The sequence below is a fragment of the Pelophylax lessonae genome (assembly GCF_965119305.1).
Source record: "Pelophylax lessonae genome assembly, chromosome: 11".
Lineage (NCBI taxonomy): Eukaryota > Metazoa > Chordata > Amphibia > Anura > Ranidae > Pelophylax > Pelophylax lessonae.
The window spans coordinates 119,094,837-119,108,785 of record NC_138778.1 but is presented as its reverse complement, the minus strand read 5'-3'; the positions used below and the strand labels follow the sequence as shown (position 1 = coordinate 119,108,785).

At 44.5% G+C, this 13,949-nt stretch overlaps 1 protein-coding gene across 1 annotated transcript in view; it reads right to left on the bottom strand.

Annotated features, from left to right (window-relative positions):
- The window catches only part of DHX58 (DExH-box helicase 58), a 112,061-nt gene that overhangs the window by 75,209 nt on the left and 22,903 nt on the right, over positions 1-13,949 (bottom strand). Inside the window, exons 4-6 of the mRNA XM_082271563.1 lie at positions 9,724-9,840; positions 7,956-8,085; positions 3,162-3,353 (exon numbers count right to left, since the gene is read on the bottom strand). Of these exons, the coding sequence (XP_082127689.1) occupies positions 3,162-3,353; positions 7,956-8,085; positions 9,724-9,840 (439 nt within the window). The remainder of the gene's footprint in view (positions 1-3,161; positions 3,354-7,955; positions 8,086-9,723; positions 9,841-13,949) is intronic.

The following is a 13,949-nucleotide window of genomic DNA, read 5'->3' as shown; positions in this document are numbered from 1 at the left end:
CTGTTGAAAGCCCGCCATGAAAAGAGCGCCAAAGCATGCAAAACCCGGAAATAAAACGACCGAACACGGATTTTTACCCGAACATACAGTAAAGTGTCCGTGTCCGTGTTCGGGTACAAAAAATCCAATTATTTGGTACGAACACGAATAATACAGTCCGTGTTCGCTCAACACTAATCATAAGCCTACAGGTAACTGCTTGCCAACCGTATACTGTAAATATGCAGTATACCTAGTACATGATCCAGCACTTCCGGGTTGGGGATGCGCAGGCTGTGATTATTCACAGCGGGAGCCGATCAGCAGGTACCGCAGACTCGATGTCCGGCAGCACCCGCCGATTATTTGTTACACAAGCAGAACGGCATTCTGCCTATGTAAACAAGGCAGATTGCCATTCTGTCAGCGGGGACGACATTGATCCTGTGTTTCTGATAAGCAGGAACATGGATCTCTGCCTTCCCCTAGTACAAGCACCTCCTACAGTTTAGTAAAGCGCTGTCTGGGAACACATTTAACCCTTTGATCGCTCCTGATGTTAATCCCTTCCCAGCCAGTCATGAGTACAGTCATAGTGCATATTTTTTAGCACTGATCACTGTATTGTTGTCACTGGTCCCCAAAAAGTGTTAAAAGTGTCAGTTAGTGTTCCGACTGTCCGCCGCAATATCGCATTGCAGCTATACGTCTCTGATCACCGCCATTACTGGAAAAATAAATAAATAAATAAAAATTTAATAAAAATATCCCATAGTTTGTAGACACTATAACTTTTGCGCAAACCAATCAATATACCCTTATTGGGATTTTTTTTTTACCAAAAATATGTAGCAGAATACATATTGGCCAGAACTAATGATGAAATTAGATTTTTTATTTTTATTGGATATGTTTTATAGCAAAAAGTAAAAAATATTGTTTTTATTTTCAAAATTGTCAGTCTGTGTTTGTTTATAGTGCAAAAAAAAAAAAAAAATGCAGAGATGATTAACCGCTTAAGCCCCGGAAGATTTTACCCCCTTCCTGACCAGGGCCTATTTTGTGATTCGGCACTGCGTGACTTTAACGGACAATTGCGCGGTCATGCGATGCTGTACCCAAATGAAATTTACGTCCTTTTTTTCCCACAAACAGAGCTTTCTTTTGGTGGCATTTGATCACCTGTGCGATTTTTATTTGAAATTCCCCCCAAAAAAAATTTAAAAATCAAAATTTTTTAACATTTTAGGCCAATTTGTTTTCTGCTACATATGTTTGGTAAAAAAAATCGCAATAGGCGTATTTTGATTGGTTTGCGCAAAAGTTATTGCATTTACTAACTAAGGGAAAGATTTTGTCATTTTAACCACTTAAGCCCCGGAAGATTTTACCCCCATTCCGACCAGGGGGTATTTTGCGATTCGGCACTGTGTGACTTTAACGGACAATTGCGCGGTCGTGCGACGCTGTACCTAAACAAATTTGGCGTCCTTTTTTTCCCACAAACAGAGCTTTCTTTTGGTGGTATTTGATCACCTGTGCGATTTTTTGATCACGCGCTATAAACAAAAAAAGAGCGTCAATTTTGCAAAAATAACAATATTTTTCACATTTTTTTATATGAAATTCCCCCCAAAAAAAATGTAAAAATCAAAATTTTTTAACATTTTCGGCCAATTTGTTTTATGCTACCTATGTTTGGTAAAAAAAATCGCAAAAAGCGTATTTTGATTGGTTTGCGCAAAAGTTATCGCGTTTACTAACAAAGGGAAAGATTTTTGTCATTTTTGTTGTTTTTTTTTTTAACGCGTAATGGCGGCGATCTGCGATTTTTTTTTGCGGTACTGCGACATTGCGGCGGACAGATCGGACCCTTGACTGACATTTTTGACACTTTTGGGGTTACCAGTGACATTTCTACAGTAATCAGTGCTATATATATGCACTGTTACTGTAAAAATACACTGGTAGTGAAGGGGTTAACTTTATTTGGGAGGGAGGGGCTGTGTGTGTCCCTAGGGGCGTGCTTTCTACTGTGATTGGCTGTGGCTTCAGCTGTAAGGACACTGATCAACGGATCTACATAGTAGATCCATGTGATCAGTGTCTTTGCAGCGAGGAGAATGACAGGCAGCTTGTTTACACAAGCTGCCTGACATTCTCCCTCTCCCCCGCCGATCGCCGAGTGGCCGGCGGACATCGGGTCCGCTGGTCACACGCGCGGGTGGGTCTGTGACCACGCGGGAGCGGGAGCGCGCCTCCGGGGGCGCGCGCTCGCTCCCTAGACCCTCACAAGCAAGCAACGTAGCCCTACGTTAGTTTGCCTGTGAGGGGCTGACCGCCGACGTAGATAGTCGTGCGGCGGTCGGCAAGTGGTTAATTTTTTTTTAACGAGTAATGGCGGCGATCTGCGATTTTTTTTTGCGGGACTGTGACATTGCGGCGGACAGATCTGACCCTTGACTGACATTTTTGACACTTTTGGGGGTACCAGTGACATTACTACAGTAATCAGTGCTATATATATGCACTGTTACTGTAAAAATGACACTGGCAGGGAAGGGGTTAACTTTATTAGAAATGCAGTGACTATGTGTGTCCCTAGGGGCGTGCTTCTTACTGTGCAGGGATGTGGTTTTTCATGTAACAGCAGAGATCTACGGTCCTACATAACAGGACCATATGATCTCTGCTGTTACAAAGGGGAGAATGACAGGCGGCTGTGTTTACATTAGCCGCCGGCCTTTCTCCCTCTGTAACTGACGATCGCAAATGAGCGGCGGACATCGGGTCCGCCGCTCACACACGCGGGGGGGGGGGGGTCTGTGAGAGAGCAGGAGCGCACCTCCGGCAGCGCACGCTCACTCCCTAGAGCCTTACAGGCTAGTGACGTACCCCTACGTCACTTTGCCTGTGAGGGGCTGACTGCCGCTGTATATAGTCGTGCGGCAGTCGGCAAGTGGTTAAATACCACCAAGAATCCTCTATTTATGGGGAAAAAGGACATACATTTTATTTGGGTACATCGTTACATGGCCACGCAAGTAGTTATAGTAACGCAGTGCCGTATTGCGAAAAAAGAAACGGTCATGAGGTGGGTAAAACCTTCCGGAGATGAAGTGGTTAAAATACATACACCTGACATAATATAAATAACGTACAAATACATTAATGCTCTTTACCATTGAATAACTGATAGAGAAAGACATCAGTGGGATCCTCTGATGCCCTGATGAACTTCTCTTCAAAGTAGAACCTGTCCATAAATTCATAAGCATCCTTCATTCTGACCGTGTCATGAATAAAGAGGGCATCATTGTATTTACGAAGGTGCAAAGCACACGTCCTTTTCTTTCTGTCCGCCTTCACTGCTCCTGAAATACAAGACCACCAAAAGGCTCATAAACACCAAGGCTTTTCACAAACCATCGATTCGATAACATTTTTCCTATTCTTAGCTATAAGTTGCTATTAAGTGATAAAATGCAGATCAGTTACAGCAGGTAATTACCCAATAATTATTACCCAATAGGGGAATTGTATAATGCCAATCACATACTGTATATGATAAATATTAATACACAGGTTTTTAATGGATTATTTCTGATTGAAGGGTATCACCGTTACCTTACCGTTCCTTCCACACTAGATGGGGTCATGCCCCCCCCCAGAAACCTCTCTTTGAAACCTGGCAGTGTTAATTGAGAAAATAATTTAATAACATAATGCATGCCTAAATCAAGGACATGTAGCAGGAGAACTGTCAGCATTGTCACAATGTGTTTAAGAACTAGTGTGCTATGGAGAGAAGTTGCCAGAGAAGAGCAGAAGTGCGGGGAGTAAACCTTTAACAGCTAACTCCACTTTTGTGGGAAAAAAAATATAGCAAATAAAAAAAAATAGTGTGAACAATTGTTACAAAAGACATAATGTAGTTTAATGTTAAAAAAAAAATGACATTTTCTTTTCAATCTGTAGTACTGTAATTTTCTGTAAAATTCTATGAAAAATTGTAACCTGGAGGCATCCTGTACACTTCTGGTACATAATGCCCCCAGAAATGTCATTTCCTGCTTGTGTGATTGGCTCATTGATCTTTCCAGAAGTCTGGACTAAGATACAAGTCAAATTTTAGGTACCCCTTATAATAGGAATTTCAGTTTTGGTGAGATACTTCCCAAGAGTTAAATACCTTTATAGAGATGCAGACACTGCAGCTTTCCTTATTAGAACACTGAGAGTGCACCAGGTGAATATAATAAATTAGACATCTCATTCAGACTCAGGCCGGGTTCACACTGCTCTGACATGGAAGTGGATCGAATTCCGATCCGACTTTGCCCTATGACTTCATGTCCAACTTCCATGCGACTTCAATGGATGGGATCCGACTTTGATCTGACAATACCAGGCCCTACGGTCTGGTATAGATTTTTAGGGGAACCCCCCGCCAAAAAAAAATGGCTTGGGTTCCCGCCCAAATCTATACCATGCCCTTATCCGAGCACACAGCCTGGCAGGTCAGGAAAGGGGGGAAGGGGGGAGAAGAGCGCGCCCCAACTCTTGAACTATACCGGGCCACATGCCCTCAACATGGGGGGTTTGTGGTTTGGGGCAGGGGGGCTCTGCAACCCATACCCCAAAGCACCTTGTCCCCATGTTGATGGGACTCTCATAGGGAACTATTGATTTATACACGTCATGCGACATGTGCTCTCAAAGTTGGAGCGTATTGTCGCACCAGTGTGAATCAGGCCTCGGTCTGTAATCAGTCTGGTGTAACAAAACAGCTACAGTAAATCTTCAGAAAAACAAAAGTTGTTTGGATCAGCAGCACTTTGAGTCAGTCAGGCTTTACTGTAATTTACAGTGCTGTCTCCTCCTTCGTGCGTATAAGAAGGGAGAACAGAGAAAATCTCATCAGCATGTTGCTCCTTCATCGTCCAACTAAAGGAGAATCAATTAGGGATCGACTGATTATCGGCGACACCATCAACAGGTGAACATGCTGAAATGTTCTGCTTTCTGCAGTATAATATTGTGCTACCTAACTGGTACCCACAACATATTAAGGTTTCCTTTTATGAAATGGAGATGAGCAGTGATCCTGCTGATCACAGCTCATTTCCGATCATTCTCAGTTTATGAAACAGAAATGATCGGGGGAGAACATGTTCTCCGCTGATCATCTCTTCACACGGGAATCTGTCATTGACAGACACAGAAACAGCCAGGCTATGAAGCTGCGATCCCCGCACTTCACTGGCGATCTGGGCCAGAATTCACACTCCCGGATTCACCAGCCTGGAGCTTGTGAAGCGGGGAGTGAAGACAGAAATCCTCTCTCCCCCCCTCTCTATCCCCCTTTCATCCTCCTCTCTCTCCCGCTTTCATCCTCCTCTCTCTCCCCTCTTTCATCCTCCTCTCATCCCCCTTTCTCTCCCACCCCCCCCCTCACCTCCCCTTTCTCTCTCTCTCTCCCCTCTCTCATCCTCCTCTCTCCCTTCTCATTCATCCCCCCGTCTCTCATCCACCCCCTTACTCCCCTTCCCCCCTCTCTCATTCTCCTCTCTCCCTTCTCATCTACCCCGTCTCTCATCCACTCCCCTCACCCCCTATCCCCCCTCTCTCTCCCACCCCCCCTCACCCCCTTTCTCTCTCTCTCTCCCCTCTCTCATCCTCCTCTCTCCCATCTCATCCACCCCCCTCTTTCATCCACCCCACACTCCCCTTCCCCCCCTCTCACTCCCCTCATCTTCTCCCCTTCCCCCCCCCTCTCTCTCTTAACCCCCCTCAACTCCCTATTCTGCCTCTTTGCTCTCACTCCTCTCTCTCAAACCCTTTTCCCCTTCTCTGTCTCTCTTACTCCCCTTCCCCCTCTCTCATCACCCTCTCTCCCTCACCCCCCACATCTTCTCCCCCTCTCTCTCTCGACCCCTATTCCACCTCCCCCCCCCTTTCTCTCTCAACCCCCCTCAACTCCCTATTCTGCCTCTCTCCTCTCACTCCCCTCTCTCAAACCCTTCCCCCCCCTCTCTCACCCCCTCAATCTCTCCTCCCCTCACCCCTCTCTCCTCCCCTCTTTCACTCCCTACCCCTCTCGCTCACACTTCTCTCTCACACTTCCCCTCTCTCACCCCTTCTCTCTCTATCACCCCCCTCTCTATCACCTCTTCTCTCGTTTTCCAACCCCCCCTCTAGCTCACCCTCTCTCCCACACCCCTCTCTCTCTCATCCCCTCTCCCTCACCCCCTCTCCCCTAGCCTCTCTATATACTACCCTAGCCTGTCCGTATACTACCCTAGCCTGTCTATATACTACCCTAGCCTGTCTATATACTACCCTAGCCTGTCTATATACTACCCTAGCCTGTCTATATATCACCCTATCCTGTCCGTATATTACCCTAGCCTGTCTGTATATTACCCTAGCCTGTCCGTGAACTACCCTAGCCTGTCCGTAAACTACCCTAGCCTGTCCATATACTACCCTAGCCTGTCCAGATACTACCCTAGCCTGTCCATATACTACAATAGACTGCCCATATACTACCCGAGCCTGTCTATATATAGCCTGTCAATATACTACCCTAGCCTGTCCATATACTGCCCTAGCCTGTCCATTACAACCCTAGCCTGTCTATATATAGCCTGTTAATATACTACCCTAGCCTGTTCGTATATTACCCTAGCCTGTCCGTTTACTACCCTAGCCTGTCCGTATACTACCCTAGCCTGTCCGTATACTACCCTAGCCTGTCCATATACTACTGTAGCCTGTTCATATACCTGCGGACCATGGCTTTCGTGAAGAAGCGAGCTGGTGCCACCACTATTTGTCTTCAAGCCGGGTCCAGAGGCGCAGGTGCGGGCCTGCAGACAACGAAATAGGTGGAGAGGCGCAGCAAAAATCTCCAGCCCCGCCGCTGCCGCCGCCACCTCCACCGTATACATAGGCAGGGAAAAGGGGGTGGAATCAGGGGCGAAGAAAAGGGGGGGGGGGCAAAATGGGGTTTCGCCTAGGGTGTCAAAAATCCTTTCACCAGCCCTGGTAGTACTAGTGTGTCCACTCCAATCCACTGTCTACATTTGTCTAGCTTTTTTTTCTAGCAGCTTTGCACTGACTGCAGTAAATCATTGAAGTAAGTGCACTACTGCAGCAGTAGTCCACTGACTCCAGTCCAATCCACTGTCTAGCTTTTGTCTAGATTTTTTCTAGCAGTTTTGCACTGACTGCAGTAGTTACAGTGAGTGCACTACTGCAGCAGTAGTACACTGACTCCAGTCCAATCCACTGTCTAGCTGTTGTCTAGCTTTTTTTCTAGCACTTTTGCACTGACTGCAGTAGTGATTTAAAATCATTGCAGTGGGTGCACTTCTGCAGCAGTAGTCTACTCACTCCAATCCACTGTCTAGCTGTTTGTCTAGCCTTTTTTCTAGCAGTTTTGCACTGACTGCACTGTAGTAGTGATTTAAAATTATTGCAGTGAGTGAGTGAGTGCACTACTGCAGGAGTTTATGCATCATTCACAATCAGATGATGTGAAACTGATGTCTCTGCAAAGTGCAGTTTTTCTATCAGTTTTCATGCAGTTAAGGTGTGAAGAACGAGCCATTAATGTTAAAAATGTTAATAAAAAACCATTAACATGTTCAGTAACAGATTTGTGTCGAAATTTGTGTTTATTTTGCAAAACTTTAAATGTTCAAAATATCTGAGCATATCGGCCGATACCGATATGCATTGGCCAAAATATCGGAATCAGCAACGAAAAACCAATATTAGTTGATCACTAGAATCAATTACTAAGCTGTATTTCTTAAGTGCACTGGAGAAAAGTTAGATAACCTATATGGCTATGTCAGAATTGTCTAGATCAAACAGATTTACAATCATTTGGCAGGTAAGACAGTTCACATATATGGGACTCAACAGTGTAGTTCACTTTTTGCCAGAAGTTCAGATTTAACATTTACCTTCCTTCTCCATTTCAACCACTTTCTGTTCATATGTCTGTGTGCCAAAGTCAGTTGTAATAAAGTCATTTTCACCAAGATATTCATGTATGATTTTCATGAGGGACTTCAGCTTTTCCCCAAAGGGATCCTAGACCAGAGCAAAATGTTTTATTATGCAACATTACTAAACTTGTAAGTTCATAATACAAGTCAGTTAAAATGATCAATTGCTGAAAAAGATAGCAATACATTTTGCAGCCTGTATGCATCTTTTACCATCAGATACAACCATCCGCATTCACATGAGACAACTTAGGTTCTCTCTCTTCAGATCAATAGTAAAAATGGAGTAACTAATTGTCATCGTGTCATCCATTTTTGGTCATAATCTCATGCAAGATATAAAGAGAGAAATTGTACAATTATCGTTTATATCTGTTCTTTCTGCCTTCTGATCTCCTACAGTATCTCACAAAAGTGAGTACACCCCTTACATTTTTGTAAATATTTTATTATAGCTTTTCACGTGACAACACTGAAGAAATGACACTTTGCTACAATGTAAAGTAGTGAGTGTACAGCTTGTATAACACTGTAAATTTGCTGTCCCCTCAAATTAACTCAACACACAGCCATTCGTGTCTAAACCGCTGGCAACAAAAGTGAGTACACCCCTAAGTGAAAATATCCAAATTGGGCCCAAAGTGTGAATATTTTGTGTGGCCACCATTATTTTCCAGCACTGCCTTAACACTCTTGGGCATGGAGTTCACCAGAGCTTCATAGGTTGCCACTGGAGTCCTCTTACACTCCTCCATGATGACATCACAGAGCTGGTGGATGTTAGAGACTTTGCGTTCCTCCACCTTCCATTTGAGGATGCCCCACAGAGGCTCAATATGGTTTAGGTCTGGAGACATGCTTGGCCAGTCCATCACCTATAGCCTCAGCTTCTTTAGCAAGGCAGTGGTCGCCCTAGAGGTTGCTGCAGAAGTTGAATGGGTGGGGGGTCAGCCTATCAGTGCTCAGACCATACTCTGTATACTGTATCAAATTGGTCTGCATGGCTGTCGTCCCAGCAGGAAGCCTCTTCTAAAGACGATGCACAAGAAAGCCCGCAAATAGTTTGCTGAAGTAAAGCAGACTAAGGACATGGATTACTGGAACCATGTCCTGTGGTCTGATGAGACCAAGATAAACTTATTTGGTTCAGATGGTGTCAAGCGTGTGTGGCGGCAACCAGGTGAGGAGTACAAAGACAAGTGTGTCTTGCCTACAGTCAAGCATGGTGGTGGGAGTGTCATGGTCTTGGGCTGCATGAGTGCTGCTGCCATTGGGGAGCTACAGTTTATTGAGGGAACCATGAATGCCAACATGTACTGTGACATACTGAAGCAGTGCATGATTCAAATAGCAATCAAACATGTTGCAGACAGTAATCCAAGTAAGGACTTTCAACCTGTGAACAGGGGATGGGGGTGTCACTTAAAACACTTAATGTACTCCATCACTGCTTTTTAAATAAGTAAAGCACAGGATACTAACTGATCCTTTATAATTTCTCCTTATGTAATCAGTGATTACACATTAGCAAATGTAGTCATGGTGCAAAAGGGTTCTGTACGATGTACTGTACGTTTTTGATGCCTGCGCAGAAACTCTGTTTCTCCATTGACAGAAGACGGTATAATCTCTGAAATCATTGGCTCGCGTATGGCCACTATAACTTAACAAGATGCTGCAGGCTATAATGAATGACTCAATAAAAAGATTTGTTGATAATTACCACAGCCCTTTCTGGCACTAAGTCATATTGTTTGACAGGCTGCCTGGCTTTACTTTCTAGATCTTCGGTGTTGAGTTTGGCTGACATTATCTTCCACGTGTCCAGATTAGCACAAATCTGAAGAATATAAAAGTAACAGATACTTAAGAAACATAATGAGCCTCAATGTAATATTGCCACAGTCCTGGTTTCAAACTGTCACAGACTAAGCTTTGGGAACATCAAGTGGTGTAGCACAAATATGGATGGGACAGAACTAAATGGCGGTTTTGTGGGGCTAAAGTGTAGCTAAACCCATAAACAGAAATGCAATGTATTGCAGTTTACCAGTGATTAGATGTGGTGGCTGCATTTTTTTTTTAAGCTTTTTTCCCCTGTATGTTACGTTACTGATTCTGCCACTAACACTTTTTGTTTTAAAGTGACAATGCTCACTCACGCAATGTGTCAATGGATAATGCAGCATTGTTACCCTAGAACAAGGGTAGGCAACCTTTTGAGTATAGTGTGCCGAAAAATATTTTCAAAGAAATTGAGAGTGCCGCCTACATAAATAAAGGCTAACTTCCCACACTCAATCACGAACAGGAATTTTTTTTTAAATTAAATGCTGTAAACGACATAAATAATTGTGCAAAATGAATATTGAGCTTTGCGCCTTCACACGTCAAATAAGCCCAATTCCTGCACTATAGACTTCATATTACCACATTTCCTGCACCTTCACACCTCAGATCAGTGCCAACTGCTGAACCTTCACACCTCAGATCAGCACCAACCCCCTGAACCTTCACACCTCAGATCAGCCAAATTCCTGCATCTTCATACCTCAGATCAGCACCAACCCCTAAACCTTTACACCTCAGATTATCCCAATTCCTGCTCAATCGCACCTCAGATCCCCCCAATTACTGCACCTTCACAGCTCAGATCAGCTCCAACTTCTGAACCTTCACACCTGATATCAGCCTAATTTCTAAGCCTTCACACCTCAGATCACCCCAATTCCTGTATCTTCACACCTCAGATCAGCTTCAACTCTTGAACCTTGACATCTCAGATCAGCCCAATTCCCGAACCTTTACACCTCAGATCACCCCAATTCCTGCCCCATCACACCTCGGTAGGGATGGGCACTGTGTTTGAGTTGAACGTGAGTTCGACTCGAACATCAGCTGTTCGTGTGTTCGCTGAACACACAAACAAATGGGGTGGTCGGCAGGAAGTTCGCCCGCCGATGAGCGCCCCATAATGCACCGCGCTCTTGATTGCTGATGATTGGCCAAAGCATGCACCTGACCTGTATGCTTTGGCCAATCACAGCACAATGTACTGTCAGAGCCATGATTGGCCAGAGGCTTACACAGAAGCCATGTATAGTGTGTGTGACAATAGAGATTAGGCAGGTAGTTAGTGAATAGTGTGTTCAGTCAGTTTAGTGCAGTCAGTGTAGTGTACAGGCATACTCCACATTTAAAATGTATGGATATGTTGTAGTCCCAGGTCTCATTTCAGTGCTCTCCAAATTTGGTGTCCCTGTCACTTATGGTTCGAGAGCAGTGCCGTGTCAAGCTGATCAAGATTTCCCATAGACGCCAATGTTAAAGTGGAACTTCACTCTCCCAATCAACATTTATTAATTTTAATCCTCATGCTGCTAGCATTAGTAAATAGATAGGAAAGTATATCATAATTACTTGTTTTATACTTTTTTTTTACATTTCTTCAGTTACTTCCTGGTTTCTATACCTAGGCAAATTATGTCATACATTCCAGGAGTCTTCAGGAGGGGAGGAGAGGAGGAGGGGTTTTCTCAGCTAAGCACACTTCCTGCATGCAATCATTTGCCCATACTTAAGATGGCCATGGTCAGAAATGCTGGGGGTGTTTTTCAAAGTGATTTCTCATCAAAATAAAGCATAGAGACATAAATGGATGGGGGAGCTTGCTTTGAATATGAAAAAATTAATTAAACAGCATTTTTAGTTTGTGATACTCAGATGCAGTGAAGATCCACTTTAAAGAGGGAACCAGTGCCATGTCAAGCTGACCAAGATTTCCCCTAGACGCCAATGTTAAAGACAGGGATCAGTGCGATGTCAAGCTGACCAATATTTCCAATAGATGCCAATGTTAAAGACGGGGAGCAGTGCCATGTCAAGCTGACCAATATAGCTAAAAATAGGTCTGTCCAATAAAGCTAAAAATAGGTCTGGGCAGGAAGGGGAAAAAGTGCCCTGTATTTAAGTGTTTTTTTTTTTTCCAAAAGCACCCACCCCCCCCATGTTCAGGGCATGTGGCCTGGTATGGCTTGGGGGGGGGGGGGTCGCTCGCTCACCCCCCCCCCTTTCCTGACCTGCCAGGCTGCATGCTCCGATAAGGATACCAAGGAAGAACATGACAACAGTCCTGTTGTGTCTGTCTGACTTGGCGATGAATAAAGAGCTTTAACGAGCACTTCTGTAGCTGTGGTGTGCGGCCATGTTCTTCCTTGGTATCCTTGTGTTCTGCGGTGGTGAGCTGAGGCGAGCACCCACAGTGATGTGCTGAGTCTTTTATTGGCCTGAGCAGTGTGTGCATTTTCGTGGGACCACGCTCAGATAAGAGCCTGGTATGGACCGGGGAGGGGGGGGGGGCCCTATGTCATTTTTCTCATTTATTTTTAATCTATAGTGCCAGGAGCTGACAATACATTACAGCCACGAGCAAGTTTAAATTACATTTTTTACATTTTTTAAAAATGTCAGTATTGCTGCAGCAGCCTCCATACATTATACAGATGGGCCACTTTACAGGCACAATGAGGGGACCCCCAGGCACGATATTCAAAAGGAATTTTTCATATTGTTTCACTTTAAGCATCATTAAAATCACTGCTCCTTTAAAAATGATCCTTTTTAAAAAAAAATATTTTTTTGCATTGATACATGTCCCCCAGGGCAGCACCCAGGTCCCCATACACTTTTTATGGCAATAACTTGCATATAATCCTTTAAAATAAGGACTTTTGATTTGTTATGTTCGTGTCCCATATACTTTAATAGTGTTCGCATGTTCGCTAGATCTTTTTCCTTGTTCGAGAAGATCTGGTGTGAACCGAACAGGGGGGTGTTTGGCCCATCCCTACACCTCAGATCACCTCAATTGCTGAACCTTCACACTACAGGTCAGACCCAACTCTTGAACCGTCACACCTCAGATTACCCAAATTCCTGCACATCACACCTCAGATCACCCAAATTCCTGTCCTATCATACCTCAGATCACCCCAATTACTGCTCCTTCACACCTCACATCAGCCCCAATTCCTGCACCTTCCCACCTCAGATCACTCCAAATCCTCCACATTCCCACCTTAGATTAGTCCAAATTCCTTCACCATCAGACCTCAGATCAACCCCAACTCCTGCACATTTATGCCTCAAATCAGACCGATGCCAGCGTTATAAACCTAAGAACACCCCAATTCCTGCACCTTTACACCTCACTTCACCCCAGTTCCTGCACCTATACACCTCAGATCAGCTCCAATTCCAGAACCATCACACCTCAGATCACCCCAATTCCTGCACCATCACACCTCAGATCAGCCCTCGTTCCTGCATCTTCACACCTCAGATCAGCCCTAATTCCTGGGCAGTGTACAGGGGTCAACAGGGTGGATGACAGGGCTCAGCAGGGCAGAGGACTGGTGTCAGCAGGTGTTGTGGAAATTTTGATTTCAGTTTAAATAGTCATTATGTCTCCCAGTGTCGGTTTTACCAATAATCGATATTCACAGTGATTATTGCTTTAACTGTCATTGAAAGACTTGTTAGTGATAAGATGGCTGCCATTTCTGTTCTTCTCTGCACATGGCTGTGTTTGTACATAAGCCCTGCCCATTGTACTTTGTGATTGGTGGTTGTGAAGCCACTCCCTGTAACTTCCTTTTGTCCACTTGATGTAAATAAACCTGCTCTGCCCTGCCCTCACACAGAACACATCAGAACTCAGAAGGAGGCACACACACACACTCACACTCTCACACACACACCCACACACCCACACACCCACACACCCACACACCCACACACCCACACACCCACACACAGACACAAGCTCACATAACAGCTCACATAACAGCAGCTAACACATCATTCATCCATGAAGAGACACATAAACTCTCACACACAAACACTTACTCATACACATACACACACATACATATCCAATGGAGAGAGACC